This window comes from Balaenoptera musculus, chromosome 3, assembly GCF_009873245.2.
Source record: "Balaenoptera musculus isolate JJ_BM4_2016_0621 chromosome 3, mBalMus1.pri.v3, whole genome shotgun sequence".
NCBI lineage: Eukaryota > Metazoa > Chordata > Mammalia > Artiodactyla > Balaenopteridae > Balaenoptera > Balaenoptera musculus.
Window position 1 is genome coordinate 94079177 of NC_045787.1, and position 15866 is coordinate 94095042.

A 15866-nucleotide genomic window follows, 5' to 3' on the forward strand; every position below is an offset into this window, starting at 1 on the left:
AAAGCAGTGTAAATTGGGTGTTGTGAGCAGAACTAACAGTGTATTTTCTTTATTGTTTATAGAAGTATCTGTTAAAGAGACTTATCTCAATATGGAATACTTATTCAACTATAATTCGTGAAAATGTGGCAACATTGCAGGATGACTATTTAGCTCTGTAAGTACTTTTTGAGCAGTGATCATTGAATTAAATAATTCATATTGATGGATAGGCTTCCAGATTCATAAAATAAGATACTAATAGTTATGATTCACTGAGAGATTTGTGTGCCATTTGAGAATAGTAGATTTGGGATTGGTGAGCTACATGTATCCTAATAGGAAATAGTAGTTTGGGAATCTTAATTTACCTGCAAAGCACATACAAGTACACACAGGAATTTATAGCTTGATATTCTCAAATCTTAGGCTACTGGTTGAAATCTTAAGTATGTGGTACTATTGATGAAGCGTTGTGCTAAGCAAAACCAGCCTATACAAACAAATTGAAGGGTATGGGAAGAACACAGGGGGAAAATAATCCCCTCTGTATATTCTTGATGACAGAGGGAAAAATTCCATTATTTATGTCAGACAGAAATTCTAACATTATGCAGATATGATTAGGGAGGTTGACAGTGAACTGTATCAGTCATCTGTGTGTGAGCATGACCAAGTATTGCAAACGATTTCCCCATCATTGGTTCGGTTAGGGGACTACGCCTGTTGTCATGCTGCTCTGGGAAGGGGGTGAAAGGCAAAGCAGGGCTGCAGTACCTCTGGCCTCCCTGTGACACAAGGTTTGTGTGTGTAGGCTGGGCTTCCAGATTTAGCGAGGGAATCTGTGACCAACAATGAATGGTACAGGGATTATATTTACAGCTCTAGTCAACATCAAGCCGAAACCAATTAGAACAAGTAAGAAATACAAAAGGTGGTTATTCTCTCTCACGAGCATCCTTCTGAGAGGGGAGAAATTTTAGAGCTAGGGCGTGTGAATGGACGAACATAGGGTTGGATTTACAGATGGATGGAAGACAGTGGGGATGAGCTACGATGGAAAGTGGGTAGGCAAGTTGTATAGGCAAACAGAAAGGCCCAGTCAGGCAGCCCCTTTGTTAACCAGCCATGGCCTTGGCTCTCCTAAACTGGCCTAAAGTGACCTGCTTTTTGTAGCATCCCTGGGCCAGTTCTCTTCAGAGCAATCTCAGGGAGTTAGACTGTGCTTCCAGAGAAGTCCATCTTGCTGCTGCCAGCTTGGGGTGGGTGGGGAGAGGAGTGAATGTGTAAATGAGTGCTCAGAACTGTCTCTCAGAAGGTCTCCCCCCTGGAGATTCTACTTCTGCTTATCAGAAGGTCAGGCCAGGCTGGGATGAAACTGGAGGGAGGGTGGAGCAATGGAGATTTGGCTCTTGGCATTTTCCAGAAACTTCTGACCCACTTGAATTCCTTTACCTCTTACTCCAAACTGCAACACCTCAAGGCACCGCTCATTTGGATTTATCATTGTTCTTCTCCATGTTCTTTTGAACTTATTTCATTTGCAATCATAATGTGTACCTCTGCTCAGCTACAAAAACAAAGCAGAAACCTCCGTTCTTTTTCTGGAGACACAGTTAATAGCCAGGAAGAGCAGAGGAAGAAACAGAAGCTTAAGCCAGGGGAGGCTCGCTGTCGAAGGAGAGAAATAAACCATCCCCTCTGTTCTCATGTGTAGAGAAAGACCTTTATTTTTAAGTGTGTTATATCAGATACTTAAAAGTCATTTTTTTTTATCTGTAAGGGAGTTATTGTATAAGGGAGGAAAAATAAATTGATAACAGATGTGACGTGTGTGTACACCCGTGTGTGTTTGAGGGAGATGAAGGAAGGCAGTAATTTATTTCTTATCTTCAAAAAGTACCAGTCTTGGAGCTTGTTTGGTGCCTGAGAGCCTCTCAGCAAATATTTCCCTGAACCTTAAATACAGTTGCCATCCACAAAGGCTATTTTTTAACAAACCTGATGTTATTGGAAGGATGTTTTAAAATACCCATGTTTTTATGAAACACATATTCTTGGCGGCAGAAAAAATAAATGTAGTAATGAAAAATACATGTTTTTCTTCGATATTTCCTTCAAGAATATCACTGGAGAAACTTTTTGGAACTGCGTGTTGGTTGGGTCTTGAGGACTGTCTTCAGCTGTCAAGAGACCTCTTCAGAAACTGGATGAACCATCCAGAGAATGAGTAAGTGTAATATTGTAATTGCCCTTCTTTTTGTCCTGTTTCAGCACCAACAATTTCTCTGCCTTTTGATGCTCTTACTCTGGGAATGAACATTTTGTTTTTACTTAGATAATCTCTCTCTCTTACTATTTTTTTCAAATGTCCTTTAAAAAAACACACACACAATTGTCTCATGGAGGTCTGTGCATAGCAATAGATTAGAATTTATACACGGAATTCTCATCCAGGACCTCTCATTGCCAGTGCATTCCCTAATAAGCACCTGTGCTTATTTCGAGTCTTATTTAGGTTGTTCATTATAGTTATTTATTCACATATGTAAAAGTGCATCAGTGCATCTCTTTCTGTGTAAGTTTGCAGTCTCACTGACACCTGAGACCAACACTCTGTCATTTTGGTGTTATTATATTACCTTTAAAATATGACCTCAGATGGACTCTTAGAAAATGTGATAATAAGATATGAAACCAAACGGAGTTATCAACATACACTGTTTGTACTGTTCTAATTTACTTCTCCCTCAAAACTCCTTAGTTTCTAAACTAATTTGACGATCTCAAGATGTTAATATGAATGAGTTTTCACAATTGCTTCTCTAGATTCCTACTTTTGATATTTATATCTGAGATCACAGACATTTTTTCTAGATTTATACTTCTAAATGTATGACAACCTAGATTAACATATAACTTAACTACTATGAAAACTATCATTGCATGTTATACCTTACAGAATACCTTATCCGATTAAAAATGTGATTTTATGTTATGGCATTGCCTTGGGAAATGATAAAGAATGGGATTTTTTGTTAAATATCTACAATAATAAAACAAAGGAAGAAGAAAGGATTCAACTTGCTTATGCAATGAGCTGCAGTAAAGATCCATGGATACTTAACAGGTGATTATTACAACTTACCTTGAAAGGGTTCTTGGTGGAAGAATGCAACTAATAAACCAAAGGAAGAAAAATAGAAATAAGCTAATATAAGAATTAATATGAAACATCCTTATAATTCAGTAACTTAGAACCATATGGGATTTTAACTCCATTTATTTAAATTTACTCTTTCCATGGGATAATGTTTACGTATTTATTTTCTGCCACATGCGCTTTTACAGATATATGGAGTATGCCATCACTACATCTCCATTCACTTTTAATGAAACAAATATAATTGAAGCTGTGGCAGCCTCTGAAGTTGGCCGATACGTTGCAAAGGACTTTTTAATCAACAATTGGCAAGCTGTGAGTGAAAGGTAAGGAGGAAATGTGAGACCTCTCTTTCATTTAGGTCATTGGTTTGGTGCTAGTGGCTCAACTTTAGTCTGGTCAGGTCACTAAAGTCCTTTGCATTGATTAGAAAACTGATAAATTTTCCTGCGTTTAGTCTCACCACAAATTAGCTGTGTGAAAGATAAGGTCACTTATCCTCAGTTTTGCCTTTTTGTGTGAATGTAGATTTGCATGGGGGACTTATCTACCTCAATTTCCCACTGTGCCCACTAAGAATCTTGTCTTCAGAGACACAGATTAGAGCAAGTCATGTTTTTTGGTATGAGTGCACATCATCCATTCATTTCTTTTGTGAAGTACATCACCATATCTTTAAGAAACAGCAATGTTCATTACTACATAAGCTTGGATATTGCTTGTGCCTTTTGTCAGATTCCCTTTGTGTATCTGGCTTCCATGTTCTCAAACTTTTTATATTTCTCACCTTTTAAGATTAAATCTGCTTGCTACTTAGCCTGCCAGGTAAAATAGACGTTGAAATGCACAAGTCAGGCAGCATACCCTCGATAGCTGCTCTTTCTAGAACATGACTTAACCATATGTTCGTTTTGCGAGGGGTGGGAGGGTGGATCAAGCCATTTTATTGAGGGGCTTCAGGGGAGGGTCGAAGGGCTGGGAAGACAAGGAGGTCTGACAGCATCCTTCTCCAGGCCAGGATCTCCCCAGCTTCACAGTCTCTGAAAGCCTGAACCATACATTCTGAAAAGCCTCGAATAATATGCCCTACAACTATTCGCATACTGAAGAGTTAGCAGATCAGAGTAGCCAACAGTTCAGGTAGATACACAGCTGTAAAGTTGGAAGATACTTTTTGCAAATAAATTTAGGTCTTTGGAACAGAGGATATATTTAGAATATAAATGTTTAAGAATCTGAATATGGTTCTCTTATACAGCAAAATAATGGAATGTTTTTCTTTTACGGACATGTATTGAACACCTTTACAGTACACCAAAAAATGTATTTTTAAATCAGAAATTTTAAACATGTAGATAAAAGCTCTTTTGTACAGTACCGTTTTTCTGGCTCATCAGGGGAACACGCATAGCGTACTCACATATTGAGAAAATTGTCCTTATCTCTTGTTTTAAATTATCATTCTAGGTTCATTGTTCAGAGAGCCTTACGACCTTGGGGGTAAATGATGTCTTCCATTTTTGTTTAAGTCATTAAAGGTAATGCCCTCCTTCCCAGGTCCTACTTCCCAGTGGGAATTTGGGAGTTGGGTATACATCAGAAGTATTTACTCAGGTCGCCTTGTTCCATGAGGTTTCAGAGGTTCCAGCCTCGTAGGGCTGTCTGTTACTTTCTGTTCTCTCTCCCTGGAGCTTGTATCGAAAGCTCTGACCCCCATGCCCTCTCTTGGGCTGACATGCCTGGCTTTGCCAGGACTGGAAGCCGTCTGCCCTCTTGCTGCCGTGATCATTTTGCCCAAGATCATTCACTTCAGGTACAGTCCCTGACTGTTTTCCTCCAGAGCATCCTGCGGAACAATCTAGCAGCAATTTTGGAATTAAACTGCTGAGAGAACAGCTCCTTTAAAAAATAAGTGATGATTTTCCTGAGGGCCCAGCTTGTAATCACCACAGCCTATCACACTCTCCATGCCTTCGGATGCCCTGCCGGGCCCTGAGAAAGACGCAGCTTCACAGTTAGTTCCCAGGCTCAGGGCTTATTAGTGCCTGGCACTTAGTGTGCACTTGTACGTGTTGAGGATTGTTCATATTGTTGCTGTGGCCCAAGGTGACATGGTACCTGTCAGTCCCGGGCCATATCCACACTCAGATGGGTCAGCCTAAGCACAAGCCAGACACTTTCTAATGTTGCAGAGCTTCGTAATTACCTGGAGTGATTCATACACCTAAAGACTCCCAAGCCCACCCTACCCCTTGAAAATCAGAATCTGCCAGAATAGGGTGCAAAATCTGTACCTTTCTCTAGCACCCCAGGTGACCCAGGTGTAGTTTAACATGGAAACAATTGACACTGGATTAAAACATTATCTAAGCCTGCATTGCTCAATATGGTAACTACTAGCTAACATATGGCTATTTAAATTTAAATTAAGTACAATTAAATAAAATTTAAACTTCAACTCCTCAGGGAATTCCCTGGTGGTCCAATGGTTAGGACTCCACGCTTTCACTGCAGGGGGCACAGGTTCAATCCTCGACCCCTGGTTGGGGAACTAAGATCCCATAGGCCTCGTGGCACAGCCAAAAAAAAAAAAAATTCAGTTCGTCAGTTGTACTAGCCTTGTTTTAAGTGCTCAGTGTGGCCAGTAGCTACCATACTGGACAGCTCAGATAGAGTGCGTTTCCATCCTCGAGAGAATTCTACTGGACAACACTGCTCTAAGGGGTAAAGCAGCCCCTCAATTTATTTTTCCTCTCTTTCTATACCATACACAGCACATGTAACTAGTTAAGCCCCCCAAATGGCTTTGAGCAACCCATGGGAAAGATTGCTCTTAATTTAAGTGTGTTTTAATTTTTATTCCTCAGAAGAACTTTTTTCTGCAGTTGGAGAACAGAAACATGTTTGCAACGCTCTCTAAAAAGTCCACTGTCTAGCAATTTGTTTAAATGATTTAACTGTATCAAATACGAGTCTAGAAGGACTTCCTTTAAAAAAAAAAACAAACTCTAAACAGGTATTTCATTATCCCTAAGAAGGTCTTAGAATTGTAAACGCATTCACTTTTAACCATGGCTTAAATGCTTTTATCTTTTATCAACAAAATGCCATGCTCAGAAAATAGATGCCTTTCCTTTTCTGTTTATGATAAATGAAGCTCAGTTCACTCCTCTTACACATTCTGCTACAAAAAGTCTTTGAGACTCAAATAAATTTGCCTTCTACATCTAAAACATTTATTTTTAGGATTCAATTTATAGTCACCAGTCTTGCTGAATTTTGCAAATGATTTTGAATAGACAGTAATACTATATATGGATTGTTAAGAGGAAATAAAAGTTCAAATTAATAATCAAAATGTTATATACATTAAAACAGCACAGGAATGCTTACCTTATTCTTTGTACATCAGAATATTTACTTAGCACTTATTAAACAATTATATTTGACATGAATATTTGTATGTCACCAGTCTTCATAAAATGATAAAGGTAGTATAAAAGTGTAAGTAAACAAATGCGATGACAAATTAAATTTTATGTTATTTAAGTGAAAAGGATTTATTTTAAATTTGCTATAATGTGACTGATCACTCGCAAATTAGCTTTGAAACTGGTATTTCTCCAGTGTGTTTCACTGAGCATTATTCATGGAGACCCTGACAAGCCTTCTGTGAACAAAGGCGACAGTAGCCCATCGGTTTGGAAACTGTCTATTTTAACCTCCACAAATTCACAGTATATGTTAGCATCATAAAGCTCCAAGAAGCCCGTCAGAAGGAAATCTAGCATCTAGCCCAGCGGCTTGTCACTGTAATCCTGCTATGTACTGTCTATGCTAATGTAAACAAAGTGTCATTCTGCCAGTAGATCAGTTGTTCCAAGCGAAAGACAGATGAGAAACTAAATTCTCTAACCCTCTCATCTGGAACTTTAACTAGAACAACACTTATTTATTGATGGCCTATTAGTTAACATTTAGGCCTTGGTTTCCTCTTGCATAAAATGAAAGATGTTGTATGTGATCAGCTGTCAAGTTCTTTCTGGTAATAAGAAGTTCTGGTTTTTCTATGCCAAGGCACAGTTAGTTCAAGCTGTTGTTGGGAGTTATAAAGTGATTAAGACATGGTCTCTAATAAATGTGACAGAGGACAGATGGAGAGTGCTCTAGGGATTCAAAGAGAAGAAGGGGGATTTGAACAAGCAGGTGGAAAAACTCACCTTCTACATGGAAGGGAGGACACCAGTAATTGCCTGGGGGCCAGGCTGAGAGTCCGACTTGGGACTGATCGTCATAACTGGCTGGAGCTTAGGGCCCTGGAAAGGAGGCAATAGGGCTGGTCAAGCGTTAGAGTTGAGACACTGCCAATAGCAGTCCAGGAACATCTGCTCGCCTTACCCAGGCCCCAGATTCTTCCCAGGGAGCCTAATCTGAAAATATATTTTGGAACACTTGCTTGAGTAAAACAACTTTGGTTTGATCCTGCTTCTCAGTCCCACGTGCAGGGCACTGCACTGGTGGCTGTGGGGTATTTAGTTAATTGTTAGATGAGAGGTGATCTTTTGGATACTGATCCCAGTGAGGGAGCTTCCACTAACCATAAAGACATCTCTCAGGTTCCAGAGAAATCAGTATGAACCTGCACTTGTGCATAGCTCCTATGAAGAAATGTGTGAATAGACACGAAACAATAGGATTTTTGTGACTTTTTATTGGATGTGGTAGAAATGATGTTTGTTTCATGCTTGTTATGTTGCTTTTGGCTTTCATAAAATGATGCAGGCTTCACCGCCTACAGGAATACCCTAGCTTTATTTGAATATAGAATACAAGGTATCATCACTTTCAAACTCAACCGATCCAAAACGAATCTTATCCTCTTCTTCACCAAACCCCTTATTTCTTCTCCAAATATGTGATACTGGCTAAAGTCCTATGCTTGAAAAACTTACACCCTTTTTTTTTAACTTTTTATTTTAAATTGGAGTATCGCCGATTAGCAATGCTGTGATAGTTTCAGGTGCACAGCAAGGCAACTCAGCCATACATATACACGTATCCATTCTCCCCAGGTTCCCCCTCCCATCCAGGCTGCCCCATAACATTGAGCAGAGTTCCCTGTGCTATACAGTAGGTCCTTGTTGGTTATCCTTTTTAAATATAGCAGAAACTTACACTCATTTTTACTTCTACTCTGTTGTATTTCATGATGGGGAATATAGAGTTGAAAGGGTTAAATTGGAACAAACTGAGAGAATTCAGATGTTATCAGGGTGGTGTGCCCAAGCACTGGAGGACCCATTTTCACTGGGTCAGGCGAGTTACCTGGCTGCCTCCATGCTGCAGGAAATCAGACACGGCAGGGAAAGGGATGGGAGGGGAGAGCAAATGTGAGAAAGGAGAGAAGCGGAAGGTGAGATGGACTAGTGTCCCAAATCACGCTGACTAGCACTGAATGTTATCAATTTCTTGAAAGGGCAACTATCCTGACAAACATTGGCTCCTGTCTTCATGTTAATACTTTTGACTACTGGTGGGCTAAGCTATCTGTAATGTATATATTTTTGTTGAGTACTATTTCAAAGAGATGGCTCTCTCAAGCAGAATGATAAATCATCTGTCTCAAAAATATCTCCTCTTGAAACTTTCAAGAACAGGAAGGAATGAAGTGTGCCAGGCACCCTGATAGGCGCTTCAGTGTACATTATCTCATTTAATCTCCATACCAATGCTTCTAACTATATGTTATTCCCCATTTTTACAGTTTGTAAGTTGCCCCAAGGTAACTTCAAACCCAGCCCTGCCTCTGGGGTAACCTTTCTCCTGTATGTGGTAGAAAAATCACACATTTAGCAACGTAGGTAGTTTTCTTTTGTTTCCTACTTTTTTTTAAGTCTGGAACTCAGTTTCTTTGCAAATTTTGTCAAATTTCTTGAGTCATTTCACAGGCTTTTTAAACCTGGCCAACTAAAATGAAGAACTAAGAAATATTTCTTCTTTCCCCAGAGAAACAGATTTGGTTGCCTGAATTACATGTAGATGGTCTCTTATCCTCCACTTTGCTGAAGCAGACTCAGCTTAAGTTATAGCTGGGAACTTAAAAAGGACCAAAGCACTGTTTTCTCTCACCTTTGTCTGTATATCATGCCAATGTTAACTCTTACAAGTTTTAATTTCAAGTATACATTTTTGAAGCAAATCAATTGTGTGTATTAACTATCAACTATCAAGACAGTATCCTGATTCAACCCTTTCTTGTCCAGGCCATTATATTAACCTTATTTTAATTTTCTTTCTTTTTTAATGCATCCAAAAGTCTTTCTTTACTTTTTTCACTACAGCAACACTTTGAGCAGGTATGTATCTGCTGTTTTTCCATAGCAACATTTCATGGCTGTTTTTCAGACAATTCTTGTCAGTTATTCAAGGTCACTAAGCTAAAGGGGAAGTTTCAGTTACCGTACCTGTTTGAGGGAGCTTAAGGAAAGCCAGAGTACTTAGCCCTCAGGGATCGCCAACATTTTGAGAATCTCTTTCCAAAAAGCATATGCAAATACAGAAGTTTCAATAAGCTTTCAGGGTATTTTAGTCAGAGTTTCTGAAACTGATTCTATATTAACTACACTTTTTAAGGGGTATACTTTGAGTATTTACCTATTCTCTTTTAAATTTTCTTAATTTGGGTATGTGACATCTATTCTAACCACTTCTTTCCGCTGTCTTTTTGAAAGATAAAAACAGTTGTTGTTACTGTTTTTAAGAACAGCTTTTTATATTTAAATGAAACTTTTAAAACTATGTGTTACACAAATCAATATTAAACTATAATTACTTCTTTGTGCTAATAGGCTTTTCTATAGCATGAATTTTCTATGAAAAGATGAAGCTAAACAAGTTCATATATGGTTTTGCTTAGATTTGGGAGTTAGGAATTCATAGGGGCTGTATACTTAGCATTTATGTGCTCTGTAGCTTTGTCTTGCCAAACGTGTTCCACTCCTGATTAGCATCTTGTTGCTTTGTAGGTATGGAACGCAATCATTGGTTACTCTGTTATACGTAATAGGGAGAACCATAAGTACGGATTTACAGATCTTAGAGGTAAGTACTATAGATATTGTGCATTATAAAGACAATTTAGAAGCCATTTTTTATGTAATTTGGAGTTGCTAAAATTAAAAATAATATGCTTTTCTGAATTGTTACATTCTATGCTCCATTGATGCTGTTATCACTGCAGGAAATGTCTTTTAATTCTGTCTTGCTCTTGAAATAGAGACCATTCTTGTTCATGGAGGGTTGTACTTCACCTGAATTATTGCAGTAGACTATGGGCCGGGCTCCCTGGCGCAGGCTGTTCTTCCCTCCATCCCATCCATCACATCACTGCCGGTCATTGCCCTGCTCCCAAAGTTTCAGTAGCTCATCATAGTTTATAGAAGGAATTTTAAAATCTTTTCATTAGCACACGAAGCCCTTCATAATCTGGCCCCCGCGTTACTCCCTAGCTTCACTTCACCAACCAGTGTCAGAGAATACGAGGCATAGGTGCCCCCGAACACTTTTCCTCTAGTTACACTGTACCACGTAACAGAATTTCTTAAATTATCATGTTGTTGCACATTTCCCAGATTTCAGAAACACTCTACCTTCTGTCTGGGGTGCCCTCCTCATGCCTGTCCTTGGCTGGGTAATTCCTAATCTTCCTTTAAGACCCTGCTCCAACCACATATTCTAGGACATTTTTTTTTTTTAATAAATTTATTTATTTATTTTTGGCTGCATTGGGTCTTTGTTGCTGCATGCGGGCTTCTCATTGCAGTGGCTTCTCTTGTTGCAGAGCATGGGCTCTAGGCGCGGGGACTTCAGTAGTTGTGCCTCGCTGACTTCAGCGGTTGTGGCTCACGGGCTCTAGAGCGCAGGCTCAGTAGCTGTGGCGCACGGGCCCAGTTGCTCCGTGGCATGTGGGATCTTCCTGGACCAGGGATTGAACCCGTGTCCCCTGCATTGGCAGGCGGATGCTTAACCACTGCGCCACCAGGGAAGTCCCTCTAGGAAGTTTTTAACTAACTAATTTACACCCTCTCCTCCTCCATGCTCCCAAATCATCCTATGTAGTTGTTACTATGAGAGAGAGAGAGGAAGAACTGGTAATTCCTGAAGGAATGATCTTTGTTTGGGTTTTGGCTTGCCTGAGGCTGAGCTGTCAGGACCTGATTTAGCAGGGATTCCCCAGACAAGAGAGTGAGGGGCACACCCAAAAATCCTGGAACGAAAGCTCTTAGAATCAAAACTGAGTTTGTGTTGATATCTTCAAAAGTGCCTCTGTTCATCTTTATCTCTACAAAACCCAGTAGTTTTGTTGTTGTTGAATGAATGAATGAAGTTTGTATAACTTTAGCAGTCCCCAAAGTTCCAAAATTCTATAATCACTGACAGTTCATTAAAAAAAATGCAAAAATGGATTGAGCAGTAGTTAAATTATTGTAATTTTGAAAACAAGTGAGTTAGCTACCATGAATATCTTTGTCAACAAGCTGTGAATGACCAACAGTCCTACTGCAATGTATTGGTTCACATGATAATATTGAAAACAATTACTAAAAAAAGGTAAATGAAAAGAAAGTCATATGAATCCCTTTTCCCTCCACACCAGCACAGTTTTTATACACTCTCCGAATCTCTTGCTCTGGTCTTTCTACTCCACCCTGCTGGAGCCTGTCCTCACTCGTGCTCTCAAGCACCCGTGAAGCCCCACACACACAGTCCCCCAGACCCACACTCCCCTCCCACCCACTGCAGCTGCTCGATCGGGGGCAGTGCTGCTGGTGTGTGGCTCCCACTGCCTGGGAGGAATGCCCAGGTGTGGGAGAGAACGGGAGGTTTGCTCCTGGCCCCTTAAGCTACTTTTTCCTAGAACCTTATTTATCTTTTGCATTGTAGTTAGACTTGACAACCCTATTACTACCTAATTTCAAATACATTAGGGTTTATGTGACCTTTTGTGAGCTGGTAGGGTACACTATCATTTTATGGTAATGTGTGTTCTGAGTTATAATCCAATGACACAGAAATAGACTTTTGGAATATGATTTATTCAATTCAATTATTATTATCCCAATTATTCAATTGGGATCTGTCTGGCTTGAATGTAATATTGCAACAAACGTTCCCATAACTGAATGCTTGACCTGACTCAATGAAGGAATTTAGCCAATGGATGAATCCACTATAAATATTCTTAAATAAAGGGTAACATTTGTAAAGACATGGATGTTGTATACCAGTTTTGAGCTTTGGAAGTTGCAAAGTTTCTTTTGAAATAAGGAAAGGTCTCATTGTGTCTCTGTCTACAAATCTTGTATAATATCCAATATGCATTCTGGAAATCTTTATTGAGCACCTACTACGTGCTTGGGGAATAGAGCATTGAATAGAATAAACAAAGTTCCTACTTCCTGGAGCTTCCAGTCTACATCGGATTCTTCAGGACAGGTGTGGTCTTCATCACATTTTCTCAGTCACAGTCTCCTCAGGGACACACCATATAGGGACAGACATTTCTACTCATTCCATCTGTCATCATCCATTCACAAGATCATGTCCCTACTTACCATGAACTTTGTCTTACTGTGCCTAAGTGAGAAGTTCAATTGCACTGATGGACCAACCGTCTCTTTGTCCTTTCAGCTGCAGCAGTTTTGCAGTAACATGTTGGAGGAGCACCAGAGACTCACAGTTCAGGCCAAATTACAGACAATAAAGAATGAAAATCTGAAAAACAAGGAGCGAAGTGCCAGGATAGCTGCGTGGCTACAGAAAAACACATAATTTAGTGGCAACTTTCGGCCCTTCTCTTGCATATTATAATGTGCTCACGGTTTTGTCTTCCAATATTCTGTGAGTCTGGAAAACCACACGTTTTGTTATTCATATTTCAGTCACATTTACTACTCAGAGTCCTGTTCTTCCCCTCTTGTCACGTTTGGCCCTGAAGCTCAGTGATTGTTGAGGATTTTGCCAATAATGCTGTATTTCTGGGGAAGATTTTGCTTCATGTTGGGCTATAAACCACATGATTTACTTTAAATGCCTTGGCAAAACAAATTTACCGTAGAAAATTTTGCTTGTTCTGTTGTGAAGGCCAGTGGAATATTACATCATTGGGTAATGAGCACATTCTTTTCTGAGGGAAATACAGATTTGCAATACTCTAGGGTTTATTTAGTTCAATATTTAAAAGAGTAATGAGCAAATGAGACAACAGTGTAAAGAAATAGAAACCAGAAAAAATAATATTCACTAGAAGACAGACAAGCCAAAGAAATGCAAGTTTTAAAAAGAAGAAACAGACAATTTTGTGAGCCACGTTAAGTGCCCCAAAGGCAAGAAATGTGTCTCTTCCTGCCCATTTCTCTCTCCCCAGTGCCTGCTGCATCACGCCACGCATTGCTGGCTACTAACTTTATGGTGTCACAAAGAGACCTGGGATCGTAGGATCCATGAAGTACCCGTAGGATTGCTGTTGTGGAGACCAAATGGAAAGCAAGGCTCTGCCCTGAAGCTCTTGACTGTAATTCACCTGTGGGACAGACACTCTTTCAGCCAAAGTTTAGCAGCAAAAATGATGATGTCAACAGACAATAGCAATTATGGGCTAATCTCCAACGCAAAGGATAATGGTCAGATAAAGAGTAATAGAACTAAAAGATTAACCAGAGCATAATCTTTATAGCTTTGCACTCAGCAGATTAAGTTTGAAATGTGGTTTCATTTGGCCAAATTGAACCTGCTTGTAGTTTGGACAACTTTAAACATTTTCATCAATCACAATGTACGGAATTAGCTTAGTTTTGTTACCCCTGATTTAATCAGGACAGCTAAGGCAAATCATCCTACTCTAGACTTTGTGTGTATACCATTTAATTCTTGATTTAATTTTAATTTTGTTTTTACAGAATGGGGGTAAAACTACAGATCTTCTATCTACCTCAAAGTGGTACTGTAAAGATTAAGGACTATGTCAATGAAAAACCTTTAAATATGTCATATAAACTCAAGGCAATGTGATCTAAGGGTTTTTTCCTATTTCTTCTGTAAGTTAATGTACCCACAAATTAAAATGCAAGACAGAAGTTCACTTTCATATTCACTTCACAAGAAGATACTCCCTGAGAGGGAATGGGAGGCTATGGGACTTGGCCATGAGGACAGACCAAAGCACAGCCTGCACAGACTTGACAATGGGCCATAGGTCAGAGAGATTTTTCTTTAAATTTAACAATTTAAAAATATAAGCAATAAAACGTCTCCATGTCTTCAAATTGTCATGTGTGCAGTATCTTCCTGTGTTTTCTTCAACGTGCATTCTCTGTTTCCTGTATCCCCTCCAATCATCCAACTCATCGTTCGATAACCATGTCACGTGTCCTCTCAACTGCTTTCTCCTCCTTTCTTTCTCTCCTCCACTTCTACTCCCTTCCCCTCCCTTGTGTTCCCCTGTCTTCCTTCTCCCTTTCCAGTAACCTCTGCCTTCCTTCTGCCTGGTTGTCCATGTCCCCTCTCCTTGATCTTCCTCCCCTCCTGTGCTCTCATTCGACCAAGTGTGCTTGGAGGCTGGCACTCGGGATGCTGAGTGGGCCCTGATGCCTGTTATTGGGTGATGCCAAGCCCTGATCCTACCTAAGGAGCACACTGGGCTCTTCAGACCATTTGCTGACAATTAAAGTTCCATTATATCTTAGCTTCTGTAGTAATTAAACAGCACCAAAAATGTTTATCCAAAATCAAATGCCCAAATATTTGGTTAATAGTTCTTCCTCTAAATATGAAGAAGAATTTTGAATAATGTACATTTTTTCTTACTTGGATGAAGCCAGTTACTCCAGATAAGCATTACATTTTATTACATTGTACCTTATACTTGGTATAAAAAGAAGTAATTATTGATTGATTACTGTGATAGCAATAAGTCAGGGAGTGATACTGAGTCAGATTTGTCTAAATGGTATAAATACTTTATTAACCAATAAACCAGCTTATTTATTAGCACGCCAACTGTAACACAATATTTTCGACCCATCTAGTTTATACTGTTCATCCTAAAGCAGGTTAACAAGATATACAATGTATTCATGATTTTTTTCAATTTGATAATTAGAAATTAAAGTTTTCCTTATAATCTTATGCTTTTTTCCTCCTCAAACCCATTCAGTGACTTTTCATTGCTGACCTTAAGTGAAAGAACAAATGCCTTAGTCTTGAAGACTCTAGATGCTTTGTAATTCAGAGCTCTGGGACCAATCTATACAGCAATTTATTCTGAAGAATGAATGAAGAAGCAAAATGAGCTTTAAAAAGGATTTCTACTTGATTACTTTTCCTGTTTACTCCAGTGAATGCTTTTTTTCCGTCCAAACTCTAGCAGGATTAATATGTCCAATCCCAAGCCTTAAAGGAGGTTTACAAGTGAATGTAACTGCTTCCCCGGATACAAAGAATTATGTAGCATAGTCAGAAGCATTTGAAGCTACATGTATATTGCCTCCAGCTCAATCTTCTCACCAATTCAACAACATTCAGCAAGTATGTTCTTCACAGCACAACTCTTATTTAAGAGTTATTTGGACTCTTCCTGATCCCTTCCTTTTATAAACAGGTCAGTCCTAAAGGTGAGGCAGAGCAAGGTAAGCGTCTACACCAGTGGGAGCTGAGGGGCAGCTGA

General features: G+C 39.4%; 1 protein-coding gene across 1 annotated transcript in view; it reads left to right on the top strand.

Annotated features, from left to right (window-relative positions):
• LVRN (laeverin) overlaps positions 1-13661 on the top strand; it is a 79388-nt gene extending 65727 nt beyond the window's left edge. Inside the window, exons 15-20 of the mRNA XM_036845484.1 lie at positions 63-157; positions 2102-2209; positions 2942-3109; positions 3331-3468; positions 10168-10243; positions 12833-13661. Coding sequence (XP_036701379.1) covers positions 63-157; positions 2102-2209; positions 2942-3109; positions 3331-3468; positions 10168-10243; positions 12833-12973 — 726 coding nt within the window. The 3' untranslated portion in view covers positions 12974-13661. The remainder of the gene's footprint in view (positions 1-62; positions 158-2101; positions 2210-2941; positions 3110-3330; positions 3469-10167; positions 10244-12832) is intronic.
• The last annotated feature ends 2205 nt before the right edge of the window (positions 13662-15866 follow it).